This window comes from Pleurodeles waltl, chromosome 2_1 (assembly GCF_031143425.1).
Source record: "Pleurodeles waltl isolate 20211129_DDA chromosome 2_1, aPleWal1.hap1.20221129, whole genome shotgun sequence".
NCBI lineage: Eukaryota > Metazoa > Chordata > Amphibia > Caudata > Salamandridae > Pleurodeles > Pleurodeles waltl.
The window spans coordinates 461,204,444-461,232,319 of NC_090438.1; the positions used below are offsets into that span (position 1 = coordinate 461,204,444).

At 46.0% G+C, this 27,876-nt stretch overlaps 1 protein-coding gene across 2 annotated transcripts in view; it reads right to left on the minus strand.

Moving 5' to 3' along the window:
- LOC138258899 (aryl-hydrocarbon-interacting protein-like 1) overlaps positions 1 to 27,876 on the minus strand; it is a 201,119-nt gene that overhangs the window by 79,402 nt on the left and 93,841 nt on the right. For both annotated transcript variants that reach the window (XM_069206224.1, XM_069206216.1), the window contains one exon: positions 3,112 to 3,288. In XM_069206224.1, the coding sequence (XP_069062325.1) occupies positions 3,112 to 3,288 (177 nt within the window). The remainder of the gene's footprint in view (positions 1 to 3,111; positions 3,289 to 27,876) is intronic.

Below are 27,876 nucleotides of genomic sequence, written 5' to 3' on the forward strand. Positions count from 1 at the left end.
GACTGTTGTGTAGCCATTTTGGCTATAATTTTATACACATTACATTAGCATATTAGGCCTGTAGCTGTGCACTTTAACCTAGATATATTTTATTCAGCTTTGTTTTATTATTTTAACACTACCCACATTTGCGGTCTTGTTTTATTTTTTCTGTCTAGCTGTTATTCGCCTAGGTCAGCACTGCGTTCTGAAACAAGACATTTATTTCACTATGTGCTTTTGTCAAGGCTGTAGTAAGGTAGGTTGCCGGCAAAAGTGGTAAACTACGTCTCCAGTGTTCAGAGAAACATACACACTCTTATGTGGGGATCCTTTCTTGGAACATCAGATGTTTTATTATAAAAACACTACTTTGACCCATGTACGTTAGAGGGAGATTCCAGCCAGATAACCACGACTGTATGCTGATTACCAATTGTTTCACGACAGCTGCTTATGTAGACTACAGGCCTCTTGCTCAGGTATGAGGGATGATGTCTTTCCAGGGGGAAACTGAAAGGCAGAATTAGAGCTTAACATGCTGTGCTCTAACATAGCTTAGGTAGGAACTATCCCTACAAACCTTAGTGACAGTATGATAGCATTATTCTTGTGTTTCACTCTCCAAGTCACAATTTTAATCTAATTGTTCTTCATCAACCTAGTTATTGCAATACACGTTTTATTATCTAAGATGCAGTTACTTCAATAAAACCTCATTGAACTTTACTCTGCCTCTGATTGTCCTTGCATACGTGAGACGAATGTAACTGAGAGAAATGGATGAGATCTGAGTGACCGTGATTCCCCTGAGGAGTCATGTATGTCATGAGCCCGGTTGCTACAATCATCCTTGCTCTTGGGTGGAGATGAGGCACTGCTAGCTAGCCGGAACAAACCCGGATTAGGCTGATAGATGTCACATGGTGCAGGATCAGACTCAGCTCCCCGCAGTCCAAGTGATTCTGCTGCCCGAATCCAGTAGTCTCATTAGGATGTTGAAGCAGATATGCTAATTAGAAATTATTAATAAATGCTTACATGTTATGATTTATAAGAGTTCATAGAGAAATTAATCGTAGAGAGAAATTAATATGCATGTTTGAAAATGTGCCCACAGGTAATGGCAGCCACTTATACAAACTTGTACTGAAAGGACTAAAAATGTGTGAAATATTGAAAATGTATAATAATAATGTAGTAATATGTCATATTAAGATGTGTAACGTGTGTTTTGCATTATATTGTAGAGTTAACTTAGCCGAAGTTGTGGCCTAGTTTTCCAGACCTCATACAGAAGCTGAATTTCTAGCGCACTGCAGAGAAGCTGGTGCATTGAACTGTCCCTGAACTGCATATGTTAATAAAATCTGCTTAGCTAGAATTTTCTGCAATGTACTGAGGAACAATAGATAAGGGACTAGGGTATGTAACAAGTTTGGTGTAAGACAGACTCAATGTACTTTCCCAGGACTCAAACAATAGAGGCACTGACTGGAGAAGAAGATGCAACATTTTCGATACCTGATGAGCCGGGTAATGAGGACATCGTACAGTGAACCAATCAACGAATTGGGGATGGGGAAATATTAGAATTCATAGATTTGTAAAACTAATATTATAGGTTAGATTCATAACTGCCAATTGACTGACCAATTAGAAATTAGGGGGATAGACTGAAAACCTCTAATAAAAAGTCATGACAAGGGGCTAAAACTTCAGATGCGAGGGGTGAAATGCTGATGCCAGAAGACTTGATTCGAGATTATGTCGTTGGACTCAAGCTTTTGAGAGCCTGATGCGTTGCTGATTGATTGATGACCTGAAGACAAATACTGACTTTGTTGCTGATCCATTTCATGAATAGGTAGCTATGACAATGTGACTGATTAACTTTTGTGCCTTTTCTTTCTAGGTACCAACTGCGCTGTTTTTATAGGTTATCTTCTAGCTAGATGTTTTACAAATTCATGTTCTAAATTGTTTTCGCATGAAGTCCCAAATGCTAAATGCTAATTTGGGTTAGGTAGGGTTCCTTGGGGGGGGAGCGTTGACAGTGACAAATGATTGACGAACTGATTGCTGAACTCTGCTATCAATGTCGACATATTCATCTTTGTTGGCTTCTGCTGAAGCTTTAGAGCATATGTTTTCTGAAGCTCTGATTAGATTATGTTATTGGTGGTCATTAATGAGTTAACTTTGAGCTGATTAAATAAAGTTTGAATTAACCTTATGACTTGGTATTGTAACTAAAAAGGGAAATAAAATTGATAAAACGTATAATTGAGTTGTGGTTAGTCATGAAATGTTGATATATTGGCTCACGCTTAATGATTCTCTCAGTGATTGTTGATTGATTACGTTGATAACTGATGTTCATCGATTACTACATAGCTAGGATATTCTATGCGATCCAAAAGGTTCATCAGCCTATACGCGTCCCCTTGTAAGTTTACTTACTAAGGACCAGGCGCGCCAGCAGGATAATGAGAACCTGCGCAACAAGACCATCACAGCAACGGCGGTCCAGAACGCCACCACAAGGCTGGAGGTCTTAAGATCACCAGTCTCGTAATGAGGTCCAAAGTATCTAACAATAAAATCTGTCTAATAATAAAATTCTAAATTTTTGCCTAGGCATATTTTGTGTGTCTGCCATCTCTTTTCTCTAAGAAGTTTTATATCAATGGTAATAGGAGTGGGTTTCTGCGATTTGAGAGTGTACCATGATGCTCTAAACTTTATCTCCCTCATTACTGGATCTATTAAGTCATTTCACTTAAAATAATGGTAAAGAAAGTATGCTCCTAGAGATGGTTTTTCAGAATGACCAAAAAAATGCCACCAATCTCCAATGAAATTCATTAAATGTACTTTGTTTCTCCTCCACATTAATTTTGGGTATTCTGAAAACCTTACTGAATGGTGCTGTTCAGTGATTTGACAATCCCATCCTTAACTGCAGTGGGTATTGAGTGATTTCACAGGGTGGCACTGAAACCATAAATAAAGAGTACTTAGGAATAGTCATACTTATTGCACAAGGTGGGCTGGGAAAGGAAACACCATACCAGGATGAAATGTCCACGAAATAATTCCTACAAGATTAAAGCAATAGCAACCTCTTACCTTTGCCTGAACGTTGCGAAGGCAGATCACAGCTTCTTGGTATTTTTCTGCAGCCTCCTTGTATTTCCTGAGCTTGACGAGACGGTTTCCCTCGTTGTGTAGAACAGGTACTGCATTTAGTTTCTCTTCTTTGCTCATCGCCCATACGTCTTGCTTGTATGTGGTGGGTCCTTCAACCTATTGGACAGTAGAGAAGGAAACTTACTGTTAGCGGGCTGATTTACAGAAACTTTTTTGAATGTTAGAAATGTACTGTTGATAGGCTTCCCCGTGCCTTTGGATTAGAATACCAAATGTATGGTAGTAAGGCTTGACACACATCCCATGAAGCTTGCACTAGCTTAAGCTCTGCTGATGCATCTTTCCCTACCAATCTTTCTCTTACCAGTTTCCATATCGTAGGCAGGGTGTACTGGCCTGAACTGCACCATGGTACACCTTTAACTGAGTATGCTGGGCACAGAGCAGGCCAGTGTGCCCAATCACAATGAGTGTGCTGCTCTCAGCACAGTTGCAAACCTGTGTCTGCTGTGGGGGCAGAGCTGTGATGAAATGTGAACAGTTTTTTGGAGATATTAGTACACCTTTCACTGTGCAGGCGGCAACCTGGCCTGCATTTAAAAGAGGGCAAAGATAGCCTTTGCAGGCGGGTGCAGCGACAGACTGCATCCACCTGCAGAAGGGTGCCTGGGAGGTACCTGGGACCCTCTTTTCCCCTTTCTGAAGACTACCCCCAGGGTGTGATACCTCTATGTGGCACACAGTCACATGTTTTTTTTTCCAAACATTAAAGAGTTAATACCTATGGCTTCTTATCCTCTGGCTTGGTATGACCATTTTTTGATTAGACTGGAATTAATTGGTGCATAATATGATTCTACCTGCCAGGTGCTGGCGTAACCTTAATGCTGATGCCTGGATTCACAGCATTGAAAGGAATCAACCATCTAGCTAAAATAATGTCATGGATCTATCAAAATCTTTTGACACCTGGATTGTGAACAGTTTGGATGTCCTTCTACCACTATCCACTAGAGGAAGGGGATGTGGTATACGGAATTTGCCCTGGTTCGCGGTACATCTGTTGCAGCTCAAAAGAGAATGCAGGAAATGGGAAAGGAGATGGAGGAAGTCACATACTAAATATTTAAAGTATGAATATAAAAAAGCAGTTCGGATTTATCATACTGAAATTAAATCCGCTCAAACCAGATACTATACAGAAAAGATTGAACAGGCAGCTAACTCGCCTAAACAGATCTTCTGCGTTATCAATGAGATTACTCAGCCCCAAGAGAATAAGATACTTTTGGATGCATCCAAGGAGCATGTCAATAATCTTCCATCATATTTCCAACAAAAAGTGCTAGATACATACCTAACCTTTCCTGATGTCATGAACCAGGGACAGAAGGCTTCTAAACAAGAATCAGGGTACACTACTTCCTTATCGGCTTTTCCTCCGATATTGGAGGATGATGTAAAAAAAACACATTCAAGCTATTAAATGAGGATCACCTTTGGATCCAGCTCCTCCCCAGGTACTACTACTAGGCAAACCTATGACAGTTCCTATTATGACAAATGCCATTAATCTCTCAATGACTGCTGGTATAGTGCTGAAGCAGGGGAAACATGCCATTGTCAAGCCTTTGCTAAGGAAGCCTAATCTTGATCCAGAACTTCTTAGTAACTATAGGCCTATTTCACTATTGCCGATTCTGTCTAAAATAGCTGAAAAAATTGTTCAAACTCAATTGTCTATCTTTTTGGAAGCCAATAACATTCTACATGCTACTTAAATGGGCTTCAGACCACTACATGGGACAAAGACTGAGTTAATTGCTGTTACGGAAGAAGTTAAAAAGCGACTCGATAGGGGCATAGAAACAGCTATTATTCTTCTAGACCTCAGTGCCGCTTTTGATACGGTAGACCTGTATATAGTAATGAATAGGATACAGGATATTGGACTATCTGGGACACTTCTAGACTGGATGAATTCATTTGTTAAAGATAGGTCTTTTCAGGTCCTAGATAGGTCATACTTCTCAGATCATACTGAGAGCAGATGTGGAGTTCCACCGGGGTCTTCTCTTAGCCCCACGTTATTCAATATTTACATGTTACCATTGGCAGAAATAGTCCAGCCCTTTGGGCTAACTTTGGTGTCTTATGCAGATGACACACAACTAGTTATATCTCTTTCACAGGATTCCTGCTCTATAGAGTCAGCATTTGGTCCATGTCTCCAAACGGTGGCAGCATGGATGACCAAAAGTAAACTCAAATTGAATGACAATAAAACAGAGGTGATGATTTTTGGACAATCAGGAAAGCCCATAATGAATCCTTCCGTGACTGAAGAAATGGGTTTTCTACCCCCACCTAAATTTTTTATTAAAAGTCTAGGGGTTTGTCTCGATCCACAATTGTTAATGGTGCATCAAGCTAAGAAAATAGCGGCTTCCTCTTTTGGCCTTCTTAGATTGTTGAGAAGGGTCTTTACCATCATACCGCTCACAGCTAGAAGGATAATTGCATAGGCATTAATTGGCTCCCGAATTGATTATGGGAATGCGCTGTTTATGGGCTCCCCGGGTTATGTCATCAAAAGATTAGAGAGTCCAAAATGCTAAAGCACGTCTGGTACTTAATATTCCTAAACAGGAATCCATTAAAGATGGAATTTCATCACTGCACTGACTGCCAGTAGACAAGAGGATACAGTTCAAAACATTATGCCATAAGCATAGAGCTCTGCACAACCAAGGTCCTGTAATGCTGAGGTCATTAGCGACCTTTTACATCCCCAACAGATCACTTAGATCCTCATCAGCACATCTGGCAGTCATTCCTAAAGTGAAGAAAGCCAGATGGGGGGAAGCTCTCTGGCATATAAGGGGGCAAGGTTGTGGAACTCGCTGCCGACTACCATACGAGCAATGGACCATGAACTATCTTTCCACAAAGTCCTCAAAACATGGCTATTCAGGGTCTGAACTTTTATTTATTTTTTCTGTATGCTTTTGCTTTAAGTTTGAGTGCTGCGAGGCCTTTGGCCAGTTATGCGCTATATAAATCCAAATAACATAAAATAACATAACATAACAGTCAGAGTGCCTCCTAACTGTTCCTTTGCTTCTGCATCTGTGTTGGGACAGGAATGTCCCCTGTATGATGCACTGTTGTGTTCCACCGCCCTGACTGCCCAGTTGCAAGTATCTGGTATAGTTTTTAAAAAACAATTGGCCCTAGCCTCACACTGATCTAGTATGAGCACAGAGGCCTAGGCCTTTCCCTTGACATGAGTGAGCTACGATACTTGTCCTGTGACATCGAACGACACATCAAGCATGCCCTCATTTCACTGACAGTAGACTACTGTCCCCGTCATGAGTTTAGTACACAGAGCAGTGAAGGCAGCATATTGGGTTTTATGAATCCATAGTGTAGCAAAACCTTTCTGTGTCATTGAAGTGGAGGCCTACTGGCACACTCATGTGAAGTTCCACTTCTATGCACTAACCCAGATTCAAGTACTAACATGCAAAGTGTATTGTACAACATGATTTTGTAGATGGCCTGCATGGTGCATGCATTGTGTGTAGAGAAATGGAGGCCTACATAGATGGGGTTGAGGTTGTTTTCCAGACAGTGTAAATCTGTTGCTGAAACTCCTGAAGCTGGAGGGAGAAGACTGATGATTAGGCTTCCTGTAGCACTGCCCATTGGTAGATGGTGGAGGTGAAGGGTGGGAATGCAGTCTCTGTTGTTGAAGGTGAAATGGACCTCTTAGGTAAGACCAGCCAATTTATTTTCTCCTGATCACTGTTTAGTGTGGCTGACAGTCAGGTGTAGAAAGCTCACACCTTGTATTCCTGTACTGTGGGTGCTCCAGTCTGGAGACCAGCCACTGTGAGGAGCATCACTCTACAGAAAGGCTGTCTAGAGAGCAGCCCAGAAAGACATTTGAAAGGCGAACCATCCTAAACTGATTCTGAAAGTGCAGACAGGAGATCCTCAGCTCCTGTCTGCTGGTGCTGCATAAAAGTGAGAAATACTGAGCCACTTGCTATTCCAGTTCCAAGTTCTCTATGCCCAAGAAATAGAGACCTCCAAAGAGTGCTCAGAAGACAGCTGGACAACCTCAGTTTGTGTCTGAGCCATCCAGGATTGAGAGAACATTACCTGAAGGCTCTTTTTGCTACAATAAACTGTTCATTTAACTGAGGTACCTTGAAATCACCATGTCTGCTGAGAAAGGGAAGAAGCCTGCCCACTGCACAGGAAGTATGACTGTCCAGGATGAGTCAGATGCAGTGAACCCCCGGTGCTGGTGAGGTCTTTGAGGATGGAGGAGAGTGATCTGTGTGTGGCAGGTCCAGTCGAAAACAACTAAACAGCTTCTGTTAGTGCCATTGTGACCAGGAAGTGCAAATTCTGCTCCACCCTAGCCTCTGCGACCAGGTAAGTGCACTGTTGCTCTTGCTGTGCTACTGTACATCCACAGGCTATCCCATGTCAATTTGACCCACACATTACCTAATTGTACCTTCAGATGATGACAATGCTCATATGTGCGCAGGAGGGTGATAGTGACCAGACATGCTCCATGGGGCACACAAACTGTAGGTTTTCTGAAACTCCTGGCAGGAGAACCTCCAATGTTGGTTCCTGCAACCACCCTGCAGCCTCACTGAAGCTGAAGGAGGCCACGTCTGATTGAGAATTCACTCTCTCCCAGTAGTGGGAAGAGACGGCATGCTATTGCCAGTTGACTGCAGGCCTTGGCCCATTGTGTCAAAGACACACATTGTGATGATACACCAAAGGCTAATGAGATCTGTGATAAACTGAGCACACTAAATATACTAGATCAGGATAACCTATACCTGAACTTTGATTCATGCTAGTGGAGACATTCTTACCCAGAGGGGAGAACCACCTAATTTATACAAGGAGGGCACCCTTCAGTGAAGGGAATGGACAGCAGATTGAGGTGCATTAGCCCCAGTGCCCTGTTCACTTGATTGTGACTGTTCAATATCACTTATGTAGTACCTTTTTATGTGTAATAAAGGGCTTTTTTATAAGACAAAGTTAGCTGGAAAATCAGTTGCTGGGCTGATGGTGATTGTTGAGTTGTGAGCTTGTGCAACTCCACACTACATTCCATAGAAATCTGTGACTGTTTGTCGTTGCTACCAGTGATAGTCAAGTGCTGGAGGGAATGTACTTGGCAGAGTTTGCAGAGTCATAGTAGGTTAGACCCCAGGACAGTAGAGACAAATGACCCCAACCCCACAGCTGAAGCCCAGTAGCACCTGACCGATCCATCGCCACCCCAGACAGGGTCCCCACAGCCCACATCTGTAATACAGCACAGGTGCAAAGGCACAGTGTCTCCTTATTTGCATGGGTCTGTACCCCCAAGCAAATGAGACAATGCTCCTAGAAATCCCACCAGCACACATCTCTATTAGAAAAGGTGCTGTACTAGCATCTGTAGCCCTTTCTGTAATATCAAAGTGTCTCAGGAGTGCAGAAAGCGGATTCACAGGCCTGTTGCACCCTCAGGTCATTTGGTGTAATACAGTTGCTGATTACCTTTTTCCTTCTGCACCCACATCTATAATACTACATGGGCACAGAAGCAAAGTGCTTCCTCATTTGCTTGGGGCCTCAGGTCCATGCAAATGAGAGAACACCTTCTTGAAGTTATGCTGGTTCTTTATGTGCGCCAGTGTGATCTGTATTACAAAACCGGTTGCCCAAGCCTCTGCCGTCCCCTCTCTAATACCAAAATGCCACAGAAGTGCAAAAGGTGGGCACACAAGTCCACTGTGCCCATCGCACACTATTGTTGCATTAGCAGCCAGCTGCACACTGGCGCACTACGGCTTCCCAGGAACTAGAAGAACAGTCATCCAGCCTTGCCCTCATGATCTCTCACTGGCTCGGAAAACGAGCAGCAGTTGATGCCTTGACTGCCTTAATTTGACTGTCCTGGAGATTTTTGTTTTTTCACTGTGTGTATGTATGCAAAGATCTAGTCAAATATTTTAAACCTTTTTCTCCTCGACATTTCTCAGTAAGTCGCCCAGATGGATACAATACCCTTATGCTCACTGAATGCAGTCGATAGAGGTAGCAAAGCTTTCCTTACACAGTGGAATCCACGCCCATCCATCTTTGGCAAAACATAACTGAAGTCACTGAAAACATGACATTTGGCTGATTACTCCATAGGTAATACATTTAACACCTTTCATGATGCTCCCATCCATAAGCAGAAAAAAGGCTATGGATGTCAATAGCACTTTACAAGCTTAAAACAATTTTAACAATAATAAGCGTTAAAAAATAAAATGAATATTTGACTATATAAAAGCCCATCAACCATGTCAGGGTGAATAAAGATGTAATATTAAATTAAATATATATATATTTTCAAAAAAAATTCTTTAATGATTTTACTTTTTTTTTTGGGACATTTTACAATTTTTCTCAAAGCACACTCATTTGTGGAACGTGTCCTGAATTTCTAAGTTTTACTCATAGTCACTTAATCCAGTGAACATTTGGAGCAGTACAATACAACAATACTGTACACTTAACAATTCCTTGCAGCCTAGAATATTCCAAGCCCCAAATCCGACAATGCTCAGCACGATATTCCGCTGAGCAAGCTATTTCCCTATCCGTGCACTGGTGTCTGCCCCCAATTTGCCCATTAATTTCTCAAGAGGACAGGCATACACAGTCATCAGGAGCTACCCAGCAGTCCACTTCACGCTTTGTCCCAATCTCACTGTGTACCTATTATTCCCTTCTAGCATACAGCATTTTTGTTTGCCCATCTCTCTACAGCGGTAGATCATCTGATTCTACTTCAAAAGTCAATTAAATGCCTTCCCAGAGGCCATTCAGCCGTCCTTCCTTTAGCAGCGCACCAAGAACTTAGTCCATCCATAACCCACTTCTTTTCACCCTGCAGCCATGTTTTGGGTTCAGATGCTGTGCGCGCCTTTCGCCCCATCGATATATTCCCTTTAACTATTATTAGAGGTATTAAACAACATATCTACCTTAAAAGTTCTGATCGTCTGTCCCAGCAAGGTCGCCAAGCGGCCAAGTGAGACTACACGGAGATTTCACCCGTAAGCTCTACAATGGAAGCCCAAACACCTGGATATGCTCACATCCCCACAACATGTAGTATGAATCCGCCTATGTCTATTGGTTCCTTGGGCATGTATTAGGCACCCCAGGAAACAGCTTGGTTATCTTCTGACAGGACAAATAAGTCTAGTGTAGGTAAAATATGTGGGTACATTTAAACTGGGAGTTCATCATGACTGTGTTGTGGTGTGTCAGTACGCTGGACCAGGCATTATCTATGTTTTCTCTCCCAGTGACTGTTCTCATCTTAACTTTAATTGGGATATATCATATAAAAGGCAAGACCCTCTTCTGCCTCCCCACGGAGCTCTTCACAGCATGTACCAAGGCATTGTGCATCATAAACTGCCCTGTTAAGATTACGAGCTCACCCCTCAGATTTTTGCAGGAGCTCAGCGTCACCTCCAGATACAAGTCACTGACCATATGGATCCAGCCTCCATCAAAGATCTTTTAATAAAAATTCTTACTGGGATTCTCAACTGCAGCACACACCACAATAATATCTCCCACGCGAAGACAGCCCCAACACTTAAGGCCTTATTTACAGTTTGGTGGAGGAGTTTCTCCATCGCAACGGTGATGGATATCCAGTCCACCAAAATTTAAATTCTATTGGATATAATGGGATTTTTATTTTAGCAGACAGGATATCAGTCACCAGCCAGGCCCTGCAGCCAAACCCTGCCACCAAATGGTCTAAGGCTGTATGCGGCACAGGGTTGGTGGGGTCAAAGGGTGTTGGCCGCAGGTCCTGGCCTGTGGCCAGAACATGCTGTCAACTCCCACCAAGCATGGTCGAAGGCCGGGTGTGGTGCAGGGTTGAGTGGTTATAAGGGGTTGGCCACAGGTCCTGGCAACGCATAGACAAAGTCCATGCATGGCACAAGGTCGGGTGGTTATAGGAGGATTGGCTCCAGGGTCTGGCCCCAGACAGTAGTTGGATTAACATACAGCAATTAACATTAATTTACATTTTAAAAAAAACACAGAAATTCACTGAAAAAAACAAAAGGTTACAGGGACGTTATAGTTAGGGTCTGAATTTACTTGCACAAAACCATAGAAATTCAGCAGTTATAGTTATCGTTATCTAAAGTAACTATAACTCGTGCCTTAAGGTAACTATAACTTGCACCCTGAATTTCTGCATATATATATATATATATATATATATATATATATATATATATATATATATATATATAGACACTGAAGGTCACCAGAAGGTAGTTATAGTTAGGACCAAAGTGTTTTTTGACTTGTCTATATCTTTTGTGTTGTTTTAGAGATCTTCACAAAATTATCCTAAAAAAGTGTGCTGGTAATTTTGTTGCACATGGAAAGTTTCGGCTTGGCTCATCCAGCAGGGCCAGAAAGAAGGGGGGGGTCAATTAAAGTGCGTTTCCCATGTTAATTTCCATAGGAGTTTTGAACACGACTGCAGCTGGAACAGCTGGACGGAATTACAAGTCCCAGGGGCCTTCCTCCTTTATTGAATTGAAGGAGGGGGTGTATGGGGCTTCCCTCCATTGGCATTTTTATGCCTCTGGGAACATCACCTCCCTGGGTTTTTGGTAATTATGCCTGTGGGGCCTTTGGACCACCTGGGTCCTGGGGCCACAATGTAAAAAATACATAGGAGGGGCTGCGTGCCCCCCAGGCTTTGTGGGCCACAATGTACAAAATACATAGGAGGGGCTGAGTGGACCCCAGGGACACAGCGGTTTGCTTTTGCTATGAGAGCTCCTATCAAGCAAAAGCAAACACTCCGGTTCCAGTGGGCAGGAGCTGTCAAAGTGCTCCCGCACGCTGAAAGCGGATGTTTCATCTCTTTACCTGTCCACAGAGATGCGGGCAGGGAAAGAGATGAAACGATTGCTCTTGCACACAGGGAGCTGCATGTTTAGCAGCTAGTTCCCTGTGTGCAATAGCAATGCCGGCTCCTGCCAGACGATGAGAGCTAGCTGGGGAACGGGGGCCTTGAGGCTCCCCCATTGTCCCCATCATGCACAGTGGGTGCCAAGGGGCACCCAGATGACATGGCCAGACCCCAGGGGATGAGCACCCGGGGCTGGTATCGGCCCGGGGAGGGGAGCCATGCAGCTCCCCTCCGCCTCTAATATATAATAATATTTAATTTAAAGGGTGGGCCGCAGGGAATGGGGTTCCTGGGCCAAAAATCAGCCCAGGGAGGGGTGCCCCCTTCCTATTCAATAAAGGCTGGGCCCTGGGGATTGGGTCCCTGGGACGGACATAGGCCTGGGTAGTGGGGGGCCGCACAGCCCCTCACCCCCATTAAGTTGTGGCCAGGCCCCAGAAATTAAATCTCACCAGGAAGCACTTACAAATATAAATATAGCAGGTGCCTTCTGCAAAGGACAAATAATTCTACCTCCTGGTTTGGTGAAAACAAAGCAAGTGTATTTTCTCTGCAATTCCATATGGAAAAATGATCTGAAGTCCTTTGTGGAGGTGAATGCATTGTTGATCTATTGGAGTACAATCTGTATGTGACTGTGACGAGTATGTTCTTTCTTGTCCTCTCCCAGTGAGAGCAGAGTCCATGGTTCTTCTTTTAATTTGCTACGAGTGTGCAAATGTGGAATCACCTGAAAGCTCTGCCCACTTGGCGCCACTCCATCCACCCTACTAGTATGCAAAGGTCTTCCCCCTTTTGCCATGATGATGGACAGCTTACCAAAGGGCCCAAGGTGTTTTCCCGGCCAATTTTGGTGGCACATTCTTAAATCTGAGGGATATGAGGACATCTCCACAAAACAAAGAAGCAGTTAAATAACATAGATGACAGGAAGGACCTTGGTTTGGTGGAGATTTACATCTTTGCAGCCTTGGTGTACTCTCTATAGGAGGACTCATGTTATCACATATAGCTGGATAAAGATGCACCAGGAACAATCATACTGCCAAAATGCACACAAGGTCACTGGTGACATTTCCTTGTGCACCATTACGCAGCTGTAGCATAGAATCTGTACTGGACATCTACCCAAGGAGCTCCACTTGGGAAGACATTTTGTGCAAAACTGTGGACTTTTCTTGGATAAAAGAGCAGCTGAGGTTCCTTTGTGACCCATTCTCACAGTCTCACAGTCTGAAACACCAAACAGACACTCACACACCCACTCACAGACCTATTCAGGCACCCATTTGCGGACCCTTTCAGACATTCATGCACCCACTCACAGACCCACTAAGGATCTCACACCCACTCAGAGAAACATGCACTCACAAACACACTCAGAAACTCATGCACTCACTCACAGATGCACTCAGAGACTCATGTGCCTACTCACATACATACTCAGACATTCACATACCTACTCACAGACCCACTTAGAGACTCACACACTCACAGACCCAATCACACACTCATGCACCCATTCACAGACCCACTCAGAGACTAAAACACTCACTCACAGACCCACTTAGACACTTATGTACCCACTCACAGACCCACTCAGAAATTCATGCACCCACTCACAGCCCCCCCTCAGGCTCATGCATCCACTCACAGACCCACTCAAACACTCACGCACTGACTCACAGACCTACTTAGACACTCATGTGTTTACTCACAGACCCACTCAGAGACTCACTTACCCACGTACAGACCTACTCAGACTCTCAAACACCCACTGACAAACTGACTTAGACACTCTCACACCCGCTCACAGAAAAAAAAAAAAGGTTACAGGGATTAGGGCTTACGTTTCACTCACACAAAACTGGTGAAATTTAGTATTTATAGTTACCTGAGATAACTATAACTTATGTCCCAGCAATGCACTGCTTATGGCCTCACATATTACATCACTCATGACATTGTCAGTGACATCACTGATGACATCTCAAATGACATCACTGATGTCATCATCCACAGAAGAACACACACCAACTCAAACCCTTATACAATTTCTCATATACCCACCCACTCACATACCCATTCAGAGATCCGTACAGCTACTCACACAACCACTCACTCATCCATAGAGCCACTCACACACCCACCCACTCACTCACTCAGACAGGCACTCACACAACCACTCACTCACCCATACATCTACTCATACAACCAGTCGCTTACCCATACAGCTATTCTCGGAGCCACATACTCACTCATACAGCTACTTACACACCCACGTTTTCACCTATTCAGCCACTCGCACACCCACTCACTCACGAGGCCAAAATCCTTGCAGCATATTTACAAAGTGGCGCAATGCATGCATTGCGCCACTTTGTAAACCTTTATCAGGCATAATGTGTGCAAAGGGGGCATTCCACCCTTAGGGACGGCGAAAAAATGGCACAAGGAAATCTAAGCGATTTTTTACAGCAGTTTTAACACCTGCTCAGAGAAGGCATTAAAAGGGGGCTTTCATTATTTATAATGGGCTCCAACGTACTCTGCAGAGTACATCAATAGCGTCAATAAAAATTATGCTATTGCCCCCACCCTGCACCATGGTGCGTCATATCTTAGATACGGCGCACACATGGTGGCAGAAGGGGGATGCTAAGGGACATAAAGGTGCAGCGCCACTTTCCTTAAATGTGCCTGGAGGATGTTCAACTGTTCACAAAAATTGTTCTAAAGATGTAAAATTCAACCTTTTTAGGTAGAACATTTTAAACTGTGCTATGGATAGTTGTAACTTCTCAGTGGGGCAATTAGTTGTTGGGTTACATCTGTTGCAATTACGTGGGAAAGGAGGGTTACCCATTTATGTGTGGACTATTAAAACCTTAACCTATATTTAGAGCATTAGATTGCTTTTGTATTGGTGAACACATTCAAGAAAAAAGAAGGGCCAAGGCAATTAGTGCTGCACCTTTCCACATAAGAAGATATATACATTTTAAATTTCATCCATGTGCATGGTGCACAAGACATGAAGACCAGCCCTCCTAGTCCTCAAAGCAAAAGGACAAAGTCCTGGAAAACCTTTATTTTCATGAGACTCAGCACTCGTATGTGTTCCATATTAAGGTAAGTGATTCAACAAAGTCTAATTCCAGAGTAGTGGATGGCACAGATTTCCAAAACGTCTTTCTTAATGGAACAAATCTTTATTCAAAAAAATTTATGATGATCAATTTCTTCTATTGTTCATAGTGTCTATAAAAAATGTTTTTCCCAATTCATAGTGATCATAGTAGCCAACAAGGACTTATTCAGGGTTACAACCATACAAAAAACAAACCATAAATATATACACACACATATAAATATATATAAAAATCCTTTTCACAAATATAAAATTTACCATTCTATTTGCTAACGGCCTGTATGTTGGGAGCCTCAAAACCATATTAATTCATACTGCTCATTTCCCATGCCAAACCATTATATAATTTTAGGTTTTTAAATCGCTAATCAAGAGGAAGCCTCAATGTTTCATTCTGTAAATCTATTTTACATTAAATAGGCCCTCATTACAACCCTGGAGGTCAGTGTTAAAGCGGCGGTAATACTGCCAACAGGCCGGCGGTAAACAAAATGGGATCACAACCACGCGGAAACCCCCAACACAGACAGCCACTTTAACACTCCGACCGCCACGGCAGTAGCAACAAACACCACGGAGGTCACAGCCAACAGACAGGCAGGAAACAATGTACCGCCAACCCCATTACAACCTGCCAATCCGCCAGCTTTTCAGGGGTGGTACCAACGCCATCAAAAGCACAGCGGAAACAGAACACAGAAGGGAAACTACTCACCTCTCGACACTCAACAAAGAACCAGGACGCCGTGGAGCCCGAGTTACAGGCCCTGCCCATGATAGTCTTCCTCCTCATACACAAGGGATATCAAAGGCGGCGGCGACGACGACCATGGTGAGTACTGCACCTAGCACACTGGGGAGGGGGAAGGAAAAAGAGAGTGACACACACACACAACATGCAACACCCCTACCCCCACCCACAACACCATACACACAAACACATGCAGCAGCAGTCCATTTACACCCCGTAACCCCCTGGAAGAACACAAGGACAAAAGGAATAGAGTCCAATCAGTGATATATTACAAATATCAAATCATATTTATACAGCACGCTTCTCACCCGTGAGGGTCTCAAGGCGCTAGGGGGTGGGGGTCACTGCTGCTCGAAGAGCCAGGTCTTGAGCTGCCTCCGGAAGGCGAGGTGGTCCTGGGTGGTCCTGAGGTGGGTGGGGAGGGAATTCCACGTCTTGGCTGCCAGGTAGGAGAAGGATTTCCCACCTGCAGTGGTTCGGCGGATGCGAGGGACAGTGGCGAGGGCGAGGCTGGTGGAACGAAGTTGACGGGTGGGCGTGTAGAAGGTGAGGCGACGGTTGAGGTATTCGGGGCCCTTGTTGTGGAGGGCTTTGTGTGCGTGGGTGAGGAGCCTGAAGGTGATCCTTTTGTTGACGGGTAGCCAGTGCACGTGTCTCAGGTGGGCGGAGATGTGGCTGTGGCGGGGTACGTCGAGGATGAGGCGTGCGGAGTCGTTTTGTATATGCTGAAGACGTTTCTGAAGTTTTGCGGTGATTCCTGCGTATAGGGTGTTTCCGTAGTCTAGGCAGCTCGTGATGAGGGCGACGAATGGGAGCGGGGGGCGGGCCGCACGGGGGCAGCGGCGGGAAAGCAGAAGGCGGGGGCGGGGGGCCCAGAAAGAAGGGAAAGTGTGAAAAAAAAAGGGAAAAATTCACAGGAGATGGGGTGAAACGAAGGAGCAAGGACAGGGAGAGAACAGCAGAAAAACTAAGGAGATTGGAAGGAGAGAACAGCAGAAAAATGGAGGTGATTGGACAAGGACAGAGAACAGCAGAGAAACGAAGGAGATTGGAAGGAGAGAACAGCTGAAAAACGAAGGAAATTGGACACGGACAGAGAACAGTAGAAAAACGAAGGTGACTGGAAGGAGAGAACAGCAGAAAAACGAAGGAGATTGGAAGGAGAGAACAGCTGAAAAACGAAGGTGATTGGACAAGGACAGAGAACAGCAGAGAAACGAAGGAGATTGGAAGGAGAGAACAGCAGAAAAACGAAGGAAATTGGACAAAGACAGAGGACAGCAGAAAAACAAAGGAAATTGGACAAGGAAGAGAGCACAGAAGACAGAAGAGAAAACGAGGGGCTGGACAGGGGGGGAGCGCGAAGGAGCACTTACGGTCTGCTGGAGGTGGCAAGAGCATGGGCAGGTGGAGCTGCAGCGGCGGGGGAAGCAACCTACCCTAGGGTCAAGGGTCGCTGATATAGGCAGATACACGTAGCGAATATAAAAACAGTATTTACAATATGCACAGAAGGCCGTACATTGTCCTTTGTAAATGTCAGTGGGCCAAAAATCATGGGCCAAACCCACTCCTGCCTCAATACGGAGAGAACACTGCAGGGGCATCAGGTCGTAAACACACAGGCACCTCAGGGGGTTGGGGAAGGGGGGGCACCTCAGCTGGAAGATGGAATAATACCACTGCTCCTAGAGGGGGCTCCATGCCCACAGCGATGTCCTGGGGAGTGCAAAGCCACAGTCTCTCAAGTGGGTGGTTTGCCCACTGCTTGGTCCTGGGGAGTGTAAAGCCACAGTCTCTCAAGTGGGTGGGTTCCCCACTGCTTGGTCCTGGGGAGTGCAAAGCCACAGTCTCTCAAGTGGGTGGTTTGCCCACTGCTTGCTCCTGGGGAGTACAAAGCCACAGTCTCTCAAGTGGGTAGGTTGCCCACTGCTTGGTCCTGGGGAGTGCAAAGCCACAGTCTCTCAAGTGGATGGCTTCTCCACTGGTTCTGGAGGGGGCTTTGTGCCCAGTGTGCTTCATCCTTCCAAGGATAGGGTGAGTGGATGCGTATCTTCACTGGTTCTGGAGGTGGCTTTGTGCCCAGTGTGCTTCATCCTGCCAAGGATAGGGTGAGTTGATTCATATCTCCACTGGTTCTGGAGGGGGTTTTGTGCCCAGTGATGCAGCACTTGGGTTGTGGTAGTTCACATTCCCTCACCTGGGTGTCTGAGGCATGAGATGTGCAGGGATGAGGTAGCATGATACTCCATGGAGGCAGGGCCAGACTCCATCCTGCGGCGACTAAGGCTGCAAACTGGTGGTAGTGCCAGTGCTGGTGGGGGTGCTGCCAGTGGTGGTGGGAGGCTCCAGCCCGTCTCCTGCAGTCTCGGATGGACACACACTGGGGCTGCTGCTGCTGGTAGTGGTCCTACTGTCAGTGGCGCAGGTGGCGGTGCTTGCGGCGGGGATGCTGGCGGTGCTGTAAGTGGTGGAGGAAGGCACCAGCCTGTCTCCTGCAGCCTCGGATGGCTGCCCACTGGGGATGCTGCTGCCCACAGTAGTGGTGATAGCGGCGGTGCAGGTGGCAGTGCTTGCGGCGGGGATGCTGGCGGTGCTGGCCGTGCTACAGGTGGCTGGGCTCTCAGTTCTGATGGTGGCCACCAGGCCCTCACCTGGAGCCTCTGAGGCCTGAAGTGCCTTGGATTGGCTTTTCTGCCCCTTCCTCACCTTGGCAGATGCTCCTGAGACCTTGGCTCTGGTAGCTGGAGTTTTGGAGGAGGCCTTGCTGGGTGGGTCGTGCTCCTTGCCCTTGCTGCATGCTGTCCCCCTTTTCACCTTGGCAGGTGGCAGAATGGTTTGGTTCTTTGCAGGGGTCGGTGGCACACTGGCTGGCCTGACGGTTGCCCCCTTTAAGCCTCTGTGAGTCGCAGGTACCACAGCGGATGCCGACTTGGCGGCTGAGGTGCTGGCCTGGGTTCTGGACACCCTGGCCCGAGGGGAAAGACGGGGGGAGGGGTAGGGAACAGGTCAATGTTTGCCAGGAAACGTTTTTTAGACACACTGGGAAGGGAAGATGGAGAGGGTTTGGGAGTGGAGGAAGAGGGAGTGGTTGTAGGAGGTATCTGTCTGCTGAGTTTGGGTGAAGGTGCATGGGCTGGATGCTGTTGAGAGGTGGATGGCTGTTGGGTGGGTGGGTGGGTGGGTGCTTGCGTTTGTGTACTTTGGGAGGAGGGGTCACAGACACACTGGGAGAGGACACAGGGGACGTGTGCATGATTGTTGGGGTGGTGACTGCTCATGAGGGGTGTGTTGTGATGGGCGTGCTGGTGATGGAGGTAGTGGATGAAGATGTACTTTGGGAGGAGGGGTCACAGACACACTGGGAGAGGACACAGGGGATGTGTGCATGGTTGTGGGGGTGGCGACTGGTCGTGAGGGGTGTGTTGTGATGGGTGTGCTGGTGATGGAGGTAGTGGATAAAGATGTAGTGCATGCAGGTGTGAGTGTAGACACTACTGGGAGGGAGGTGGACGGAGAGGAGGAGGTGGTCACAGTGGAGGCAGTGGATGTTGGTGTGTTTGCATGGGTATGGTGCTTGTGTGAGTGCCTGTGAGGTGATGTGTGGTGCTTGTGTTTGCCTGAGCCACTTTTGTGTGGTGATGTGGGTGAATGCTGGTCTGAAGGTGTGCTTGGGATAGGCTGGGGTTGAGGGGAATGGATCTGGGTAGAGGAGGTTGGAGGGGGAGGCTAGACACAGGGACAAGGGCTGCCATCAGTGCTGAGGCCAGAGCCTGAAATGCTCTCTGTTGGGCCGCCACACCAGAGTGAATGCCCTCCAGGTATGCATTTGTTTGTTGCAAATGCCTCTCAACACCCTGGATGGCATTCAGTATGGTTGACTGCCCAACAGTGAGGGATCTCCGAGGGTCAATAGCCTCCTCACTGAGGGCAGCAGGGCTGACTGGAGCAGGGCCTGAGGTGCCTGGGGCGAAGGAGATGCCCACCCTCCTGGGTGTGCAGGCACGGGAAACACACTGAGCGGGTGCTGGGAGGGCGGTGCTGGTGGGGGGGTGGCGGCTGTACCTGTTGTTGGGGTGGGCACAGAGGTGTCCGCCACCACCAGGAAGCTTCCATCGGAGAAGGAGTCCCTGTCTATGGCCTCTCCTCCTGTCCCCGTCGTGGTGCTCCCCTTGCCCTCCATCCCACTGGTGCCCTCGCCCTCAGTGGATTCGGCCTCCAGGCCCATGTGGTTTTCAGCTCCCTACGTCGCTTGTGCCTCTGCTCCTCCACCAGATGATGCTAATGCACATAAGGACAAGGTGACGAAACAAAAAAGGGGGGAGAGACAGAAGAGACACTTGGTCACCCCATGGGGTACAATGCCTAACACCAGCATCTGCACACTAGAAACCCACAGGACCCTGCCCAGTAGTAGATGCCCACTAACACTATTGGGGTAGGAGTGCTCCAGGGCCTGCCCAACAAGGGACCTACCCTGCCATGTTGGCCCTGGCCCAGGGGCATCCACAGCCCACATCCCCCATCCAGGTACCTCCTAGCGCGAGCAAAGTCAGGTTTCAGATTGTGTACTCACCCCCTCGTGGCTGCTGTGATGCCTTCAAGCGTCCATCCATCTCTGGATAGGCCACCGCCAGGATGCGGAACATCAGGGGGGTCATGGTGCGATAGGCACCCCTTCCTCGTTGGGAGGCCAGTCCCAGCTGGGCCTTCGCCATCTTCTTTGCCTAGCGGCGCAGGTCCTCCATCTCTTGCAGCAGTGGGTGCTCCGCCTGTCAAAGATCCCCACGGTCCGCACCTCCTTGGCGACGGCATGCCAAATACCCTTTTTATGGTGGGCGCTGACCTGGAGGGAAAAGATAGCAGAAAAGGAAATTATTCACCCGTCCGGACCGTCAGACTCATTGCCCACCAGATCCCACCCATCCCCTGATGCACATAAAATGACCACCTTACATGCTGCACTCTGGCCAGGACGCCTCAGCACCCCCCCTCCACATGTGGCTTACACACACAGCAATCCATACATTCATGGCCCAAGTGTAATGCTCACAGTGTACTCACCTGTTTGTCTGGAGGACCGTAGAGTAACGTGTACTGGGGTAGGACCCCATCCACCAGTTTCTCAAACTCTTCTACAGTGAAGGCAGGAGCCCTTTCCCCAGACACATGAGCCATGGTCGGTTCCAAACACAGGTCACAGCAGCACTTGCAGTGTAGGTCCTCTCCTGTTGAAGGTCAGGTAGCAAGTGAGTGAATAGATAGAAAATGGCAGTGACATCCGTGGCAGTGCGTATCGTCACCGCTGGCGTATATCGCCATTGGCTCCTGCAACCCATAGGGCCCAATGATAACCAATGCGATTTTGCGCAGCGGTCATCGACCACCTACCACAATGGCGCACAACGCGAGCGCAATTACGTCATTTCCACTTGTCCTTTCTCACAGGTCAGACAGCCGCCATTTAGGGGGACACAGGGCATGGCACCTAACTGCGTCACAGCAGACATTGGCACATCAACTGACTCTCGAGTTCACATACTGTTACTGTAAAGAAAACAAATCATCATTAGTGCAATAGATGTGTGAATATGATCCTCTGCACACCGTTCTCTTCCACAGGCTTCAACCGCTGAGGCAGAATATGAGATGGCGGCATCCTCCGGTGTACAGACCCCTGGTGGACCTTGAGACTATGGAGGACAGACACATTATCATTACCTACAGACTTGATCGTGCCACAATCCAAGAACTGTGTGCCAAATTGGAGCCAAACCTGATGTCAGCTATCCGCCAGCCCACATGAATCCCCCCTCTAGTGCAGCTCCTGTCAGTGCTCTATTTCCTGGCAAGAGGTTCCTTCCAAACCACAGTGGCCATGGCATCAGGGATGTCTCAGCCAATGTTCTCTAACGTGTTGACCAGAGTGTTGTCTGCCCTGCTGAAACTCAAATGTAGCTACATTGTGTATCCCCAGGTGGAGGATTTGGCCACAGTGAAGGCTCTGAGACCTAACCCTAACATCATTAGTGCCATTGATGGTACACATGTGGCATTTGTCCCCCCCCCGGAGAAGTGAACAGGTTTACAGGAATAGAAAAAGCTATCACTCTCTGAATGTGCAGATGGTGTGTTTGGTGGACCAATACATCTCCCATGTGAATGGCAAATATCCTGGCTCTGTGCATGATGCCTTGAGGAATAGCAGCATCCCATATCTGATGGGCCAACTCCAGAGGCACCGGGTGTGGCTAATAGGTGAGCCAAAGGTCCCCACCCAGTATGAATTGGTGTATGGGTATGGGGCTGTCCCTAAGGGTGAGTGTGTGGTGAACAGGTACCCCTGGATATTTACAGGTGACTCTGGTTACCCCAACCTCTCATGGCTACTGACCCCAGGGAGAAATGCCAGGACAAGGGCAGAGGAACGTTACAATGAGGCACATGGGCGTACAAGGAGGATTATAGAAAGGATCTTCGGCCTCCTGAAGGCCAGGTTCCGGTGCCTCCATCTGACAGGTGGATCTCTGTACTACTTACCCAAGAAGGCGTGCCAGATCATCATTGCATGTTGCATGTTGCACAACCTGGCCTTGAGACGCCAGGTGCCTTTTCTGCAGGAGGATGTGCATGGAGATGGTCTTGTGGCAGCGGTGGAGGCTGTGGACAGTGAGGAAGAGGAGGCAAAGGAAGAAGATGTGGACAACAGAACCAATATAATTCTGCAATACTTCCAGTGACACACAGGTAAGACACTGTAACTCCACACATTTCAGTTATCTGTTGGACATTGTACAAGGCAGCCTCTTTCCCTATGTCTATGGCCAATGACTGCTCCCTTTGAAATCTCTATTTGCAGAGCTCTGTGCCCCACTCTGGCTCTTGCTATGTGTACTGCTGCCCACCAAAGGTCATCCTAAAGTATATTTCACTGTACATTTGAGTTGAAATGCTTTGATAATGTTGTACTTATACATTTGTGAATCATTTGACAGATTGGTATTTGTTCCAAGGGTGTTTATTTAGATGCTCATAAGTAGAGGGGGATGTGCAAGGGGCTGGGGTGATGGTGGAGGAAAGTCCAGGGTAGAGTCCAGTCTCTTGGTATCACAGTTGCATTGTCCAATGGGGCATAGGAAGGGGAATAATGGCAGTTCAAGGTGGACAGGGTGACAGAGTGGGACAGAAGGGTGACAATCAGGAGAGTCTTATTTCCTTGCAGGGGTCGTGGCACTGTTCTCTGGCTTCTGCCTGGATCGCAGGGACCGTTTGCGGGGTAGTTCTCCTTCTGCAGGGTTGGGGTGCTGGTGGCCTGTTGTTCCAGTGGCAGGGCCTACTGTCCACTAGCGCCGGCGGAGGTGGAAGGCTGTTCCTTGGTTTGGCTAGTGTCAGGCGCCCATGTCAGCCAGCACCCCTGCAATAGTGACCAGGATGGTGTATATTTTTGGTAGGACCTCCCTGATCCCAAGGTACTGTCCCTCCTGCAGCCGCTGTGTCTCCTGCAACTTGGCCAGTATCTAGCCCATGGTCTCCTGGTAAGCTCCCAGGATGTTTGGAGAGTGCCTCATGGAGAGTCGGTTCCCTGGGCCTGTCCTCCCCCTTTCACAGAGCAGTCCTCCCAGTTTCACTGTTGTCCTGTGCCTCTGTCCCCTGAACCGTGTGCCCACTGCCACTGACCCCAGGTCCCTGATTGTCTTGGGTTTGTGTGGTTGCCTGGGGTCCCAGTAGTGGTGGACACACTGCTGATTGATGTGTCCTGGGGACCGTGGCATGGGCCCGCTGGGTGGGTGCTGTGCTGGTGTTTCCTGAGGGGGAGGCTCTGTGGTGGGTTGGGACTGTGGCAGGGGAACCGGCTATCCAGAGGTTCCAGATGGGCCAGGTTGATCATCCTGATCCAGGCGTGCAGAGCTGCTGTTGTCATTGTGGGCCTCTTCAGGTGGGGGACTGGATGTGGCTGGCACCTCCTCTCCGGTGACGTGGAGTATGGGTCCTGTGGGAATGCAAATGCATTGTTAATGTGTCTGCGTGTGCCATCTTGTGCATGGGTGTATTTCCCTGTATGATGATGATTTCCCTGTCAGCTTGGCCTTGTGTGAGTGGTGATTTTGTGGGCTGGGTGAGTCTCTCTACTGGGCATGCTGTGGTGATGGGTGTCCATGCAGGTCTGTGATGGGTGTCTATGCATTGTTTTTGCGTGCAGGGCTTGGTATCGGGATGGGTGGGTTGTGTTAGTGGGGTATATGTGAGGTGGTGGCATGATGGGGTGAGGGTAGGGGTAGGAGTTTGTGATGGCATGCAGGTAGGGTGGAGGGGATAAAGTAGTTAGAATTTGACTTACCAGAATCCAGTCCTCCTGCTACTCCTGCGAGGCCCTCAGGATACATGATCGCCAAGACTTGCTCCTCCCATGTTGTTAGTTGTGGGGGAGGAGGTGGGGGTCCACCGCCAGTCCTCTGTACTGCTACCTGGTGTCTTGCTACCATGGAACGCACCTTCCCCCATAGGTCGTTCCACCTCTTCCTGATGTCATCCCTGGTTCTTGGGTGCTGTCCCGATTCTCCGCCATAGCTCCATCTTCCTTGCAATGGACGTCTGCTGCACCTGTGATCCGAATAGCTGTGGCTCTACCCGGATGATTTTCTCTGCCATGGCCCTTAGCTCCTCCTCAGAAAACCTGGGGTGTCTTTGGGGTGCCATGGATGTGGTGCAAGTGATATGTGTGAGGATGTATGGGGTGATGTGTTGGGGTGTATGCTGTGATGTGCCTGAATGGTGTATGGGTGGTGGTGTTCTGTGGCTCTGATTGAGTGGGTGCTCTTGACTTGTCTCTCTCTGCCTGATGTTTTCGCTGTAAGGGGTTGTGGGTAATGTGGGTGTGTTTTTTATAGCGGTGTGATTGTGTGGGTGTGGTGTGTGTATGTGTGTCAGGTGTGTGTAGTTTGAATTGTCCAATGTGGTGTAGTTTTGTAAGTGTGTGTGTATTTTGAGCGTGGTGCTGTGTACCGCCAATGGTGATTCGTGGGTCGTGATACTGTGGGCGTATTCCTGTTGCCGCAACGTTGTGGGTTGTGCTATCACCAGTTTATCACTGACCTTTGGTGTGGTGGACTTGTGTGGGTGTCTGTATAGTGGCGGAATACTGCCGCGGGCACGGTATGTTGGCAGCCGTCAGCACGGTGGTAGGCAACATTTACCGCCACTGTTGTAATGAGGGTCATAGTCTCATAATCGTAATTCCACATTTCCTTATCCAAACAAACGAAAAGGTTGTGAAAGGTCTAAGAACAAACAATGGTATGACAATAGTTTACATTTGTGTAACTCATCAAACCAAACCCAGTTTAAATATATTAAGTTTTTGAATTCAGACTCCACTAAGTATTTAGAGAAGCATTCTAAAACAAAATATTTAACATTGAGGGAAGGAAAAATTATATAATCTAAAGTCATTTACATAAACCCCTGACTCAAATGTTCATTCTTAGGCATTTCTACTAAGACATTGTATCTAGTACCGATCATTAAAGCTACTTCTGACTATCTTCACTCTTTTTTATATTTCAAAAATAATCACATTCATATAAAGTATTTATCCAGACCTACCCCAAAAAGATACGTTTATGGTGGCCACCCTAAAAGAAATGTGTACATATTTTTAAAGGAATTTACCCGTATTACCATATTTTCATCTAAATTGTCATTCATATTCTTAATAATACTTCAACAGACTATGATATATTAAAATATTCCAACAAAATGCAATGTAGTAACCTAAGTAAGAGATTTGAGAGCATTATATAATCTAGTCTAACCGGCACAAACTCCTACCTCAAGTGCCCCTTCTCTGGTATTTCTACAACAGCATCCTGTCTTGTGGCTATCGCTGAAAATATTCCTACATTTATTTACATGTCTTTATATTCAGGAGTGATTACTATCACCTCAAACTTTTGCAAGTACTTCTGCAAAGCAAAAGGGGTTGTGGCAGCCATTTTAAAGTGCATGTATCTAATTCAAATTGCAATAACTCGTGTCTCCATAAATGCACATATCAATATTAAATACATTCTTTCATTAACATGTAATATAATAAAAATTACAGACAATTAGTTTAAAATGCTATTTGTGCTCATAGCTACAAAGCGAGCAAATGTACGAATGCATAGCCCCATTTAGGAAATGAACGGTCATCTTTAGCTGACTATTTATATCTTTGACAATTGCAAAGGCCATCTTGAAATGCATGTGTGTGTTTTCAATATCATTTGTTCGTATCTTTGTAGGTATATCAGTGTTTTAATAATATATAACATATTGGGGTACTAAGAACACTTATTTTAAAATACTATATATATATTCACAGAGTGAGAACGATGTCATGTTCTTGTGTGCACAATCACACTATGAATTCAGAAAACGGGTGACCATCTTTAACTGGTTATCTGTGTCTATAAACGTTAGGGTACTTATCTTGGATTGTACATGTACGTTTTTATATATTATGAGCACTTATTTTAAAATGCTATTTGTATTCACAAAGTAAAAGTGATGTAACGGCTTCTTTAGCTAGTTATTCAGATCTGTAACAGTCCCAGTGGCCATCTTGGAATACATATGTGCATTTTGGATCTCATTTGCTCATATCTCTGTCTGTAATGATGTCAATATTAAATATGATATTTCAATAATAGATGATATAATAGAATACTATAAAATGTCATTCAGAATAGTATGTATACATGAAATAAGAGCAACCTAATGTTCTGGTGTGCATAACTCAGTTAAAAAAATAGCTGCCATCTTCGACTGGATGTTTGTATCTTAAATAATATTATATATATTCATATCTAGAAGATATATCTTAAAGGATTAAAAACTGTCTAAACATTAAGATATGATACAGAGATGGACAATTGAGGGAGGGAGTAAGTTTCATATTTGATTCTGAGAATTACCTCTCCATGATCCATTGTCTACAATCTATCCTTTTAAACTCATAAAAAATGATGAAATTCACTATTGATGTTCAAGCCCTCATCTACTGTTCTTAGACAACATATCCATCTTGCTCCTGCTTGTCTAAGCGAGAGCTCCCTATTCTCTCCTCTTTCATGATGTGTTACGTGCTCTAAACCATGAAACCACATTTATTTGTTGGCAGGATGAACCAAACATATATGCATGGCCACCGTGTATCTTTCATCACAGTTTTTTATGGCTCTAACATGTTCCTTTATCCTTATTTATAAACTCCGAACACTGCTGCATACATAGGGCTTTCCACATGCACATCCTAACACATATATACCACATAAGTGGTGTTGGAATTAATGAATGATTCAATTGTATATTCAATCTGAGTACTATACCTAAACTTATTTATTTTATTGACTCCTATTTGGCATACAGAGGAGTCTCCGCAAGTGAAGAAACCTTTAGGTTCATCTGGCAACTATATCTCTATAGTTGATTTGTTGCAATTACTTTTAACATAACTGGGGCATGTCATATTTCTTAATATATTGCCCTTACAATAAACTATTTGGGCTTCTTAGGCAAAATGCCTTCCGGTAATATGGTAGAATCCAAAATGTGCACATTGAGAATATATTTGCTATATACATTGTATTTTGTCATAAAAAAGTACTTCTTGTCTTTTGTTTCTTTCCTTGTTTTTCTTTTTTTCACAATCTTCTCTCAAAGTGAATTTTCTATCCAGTTTTCTGACTTTAGTTTTAGCCTATTTAAGAATCTCCACATCATATCCCCTATTCCGGAAATCACACTCCATTG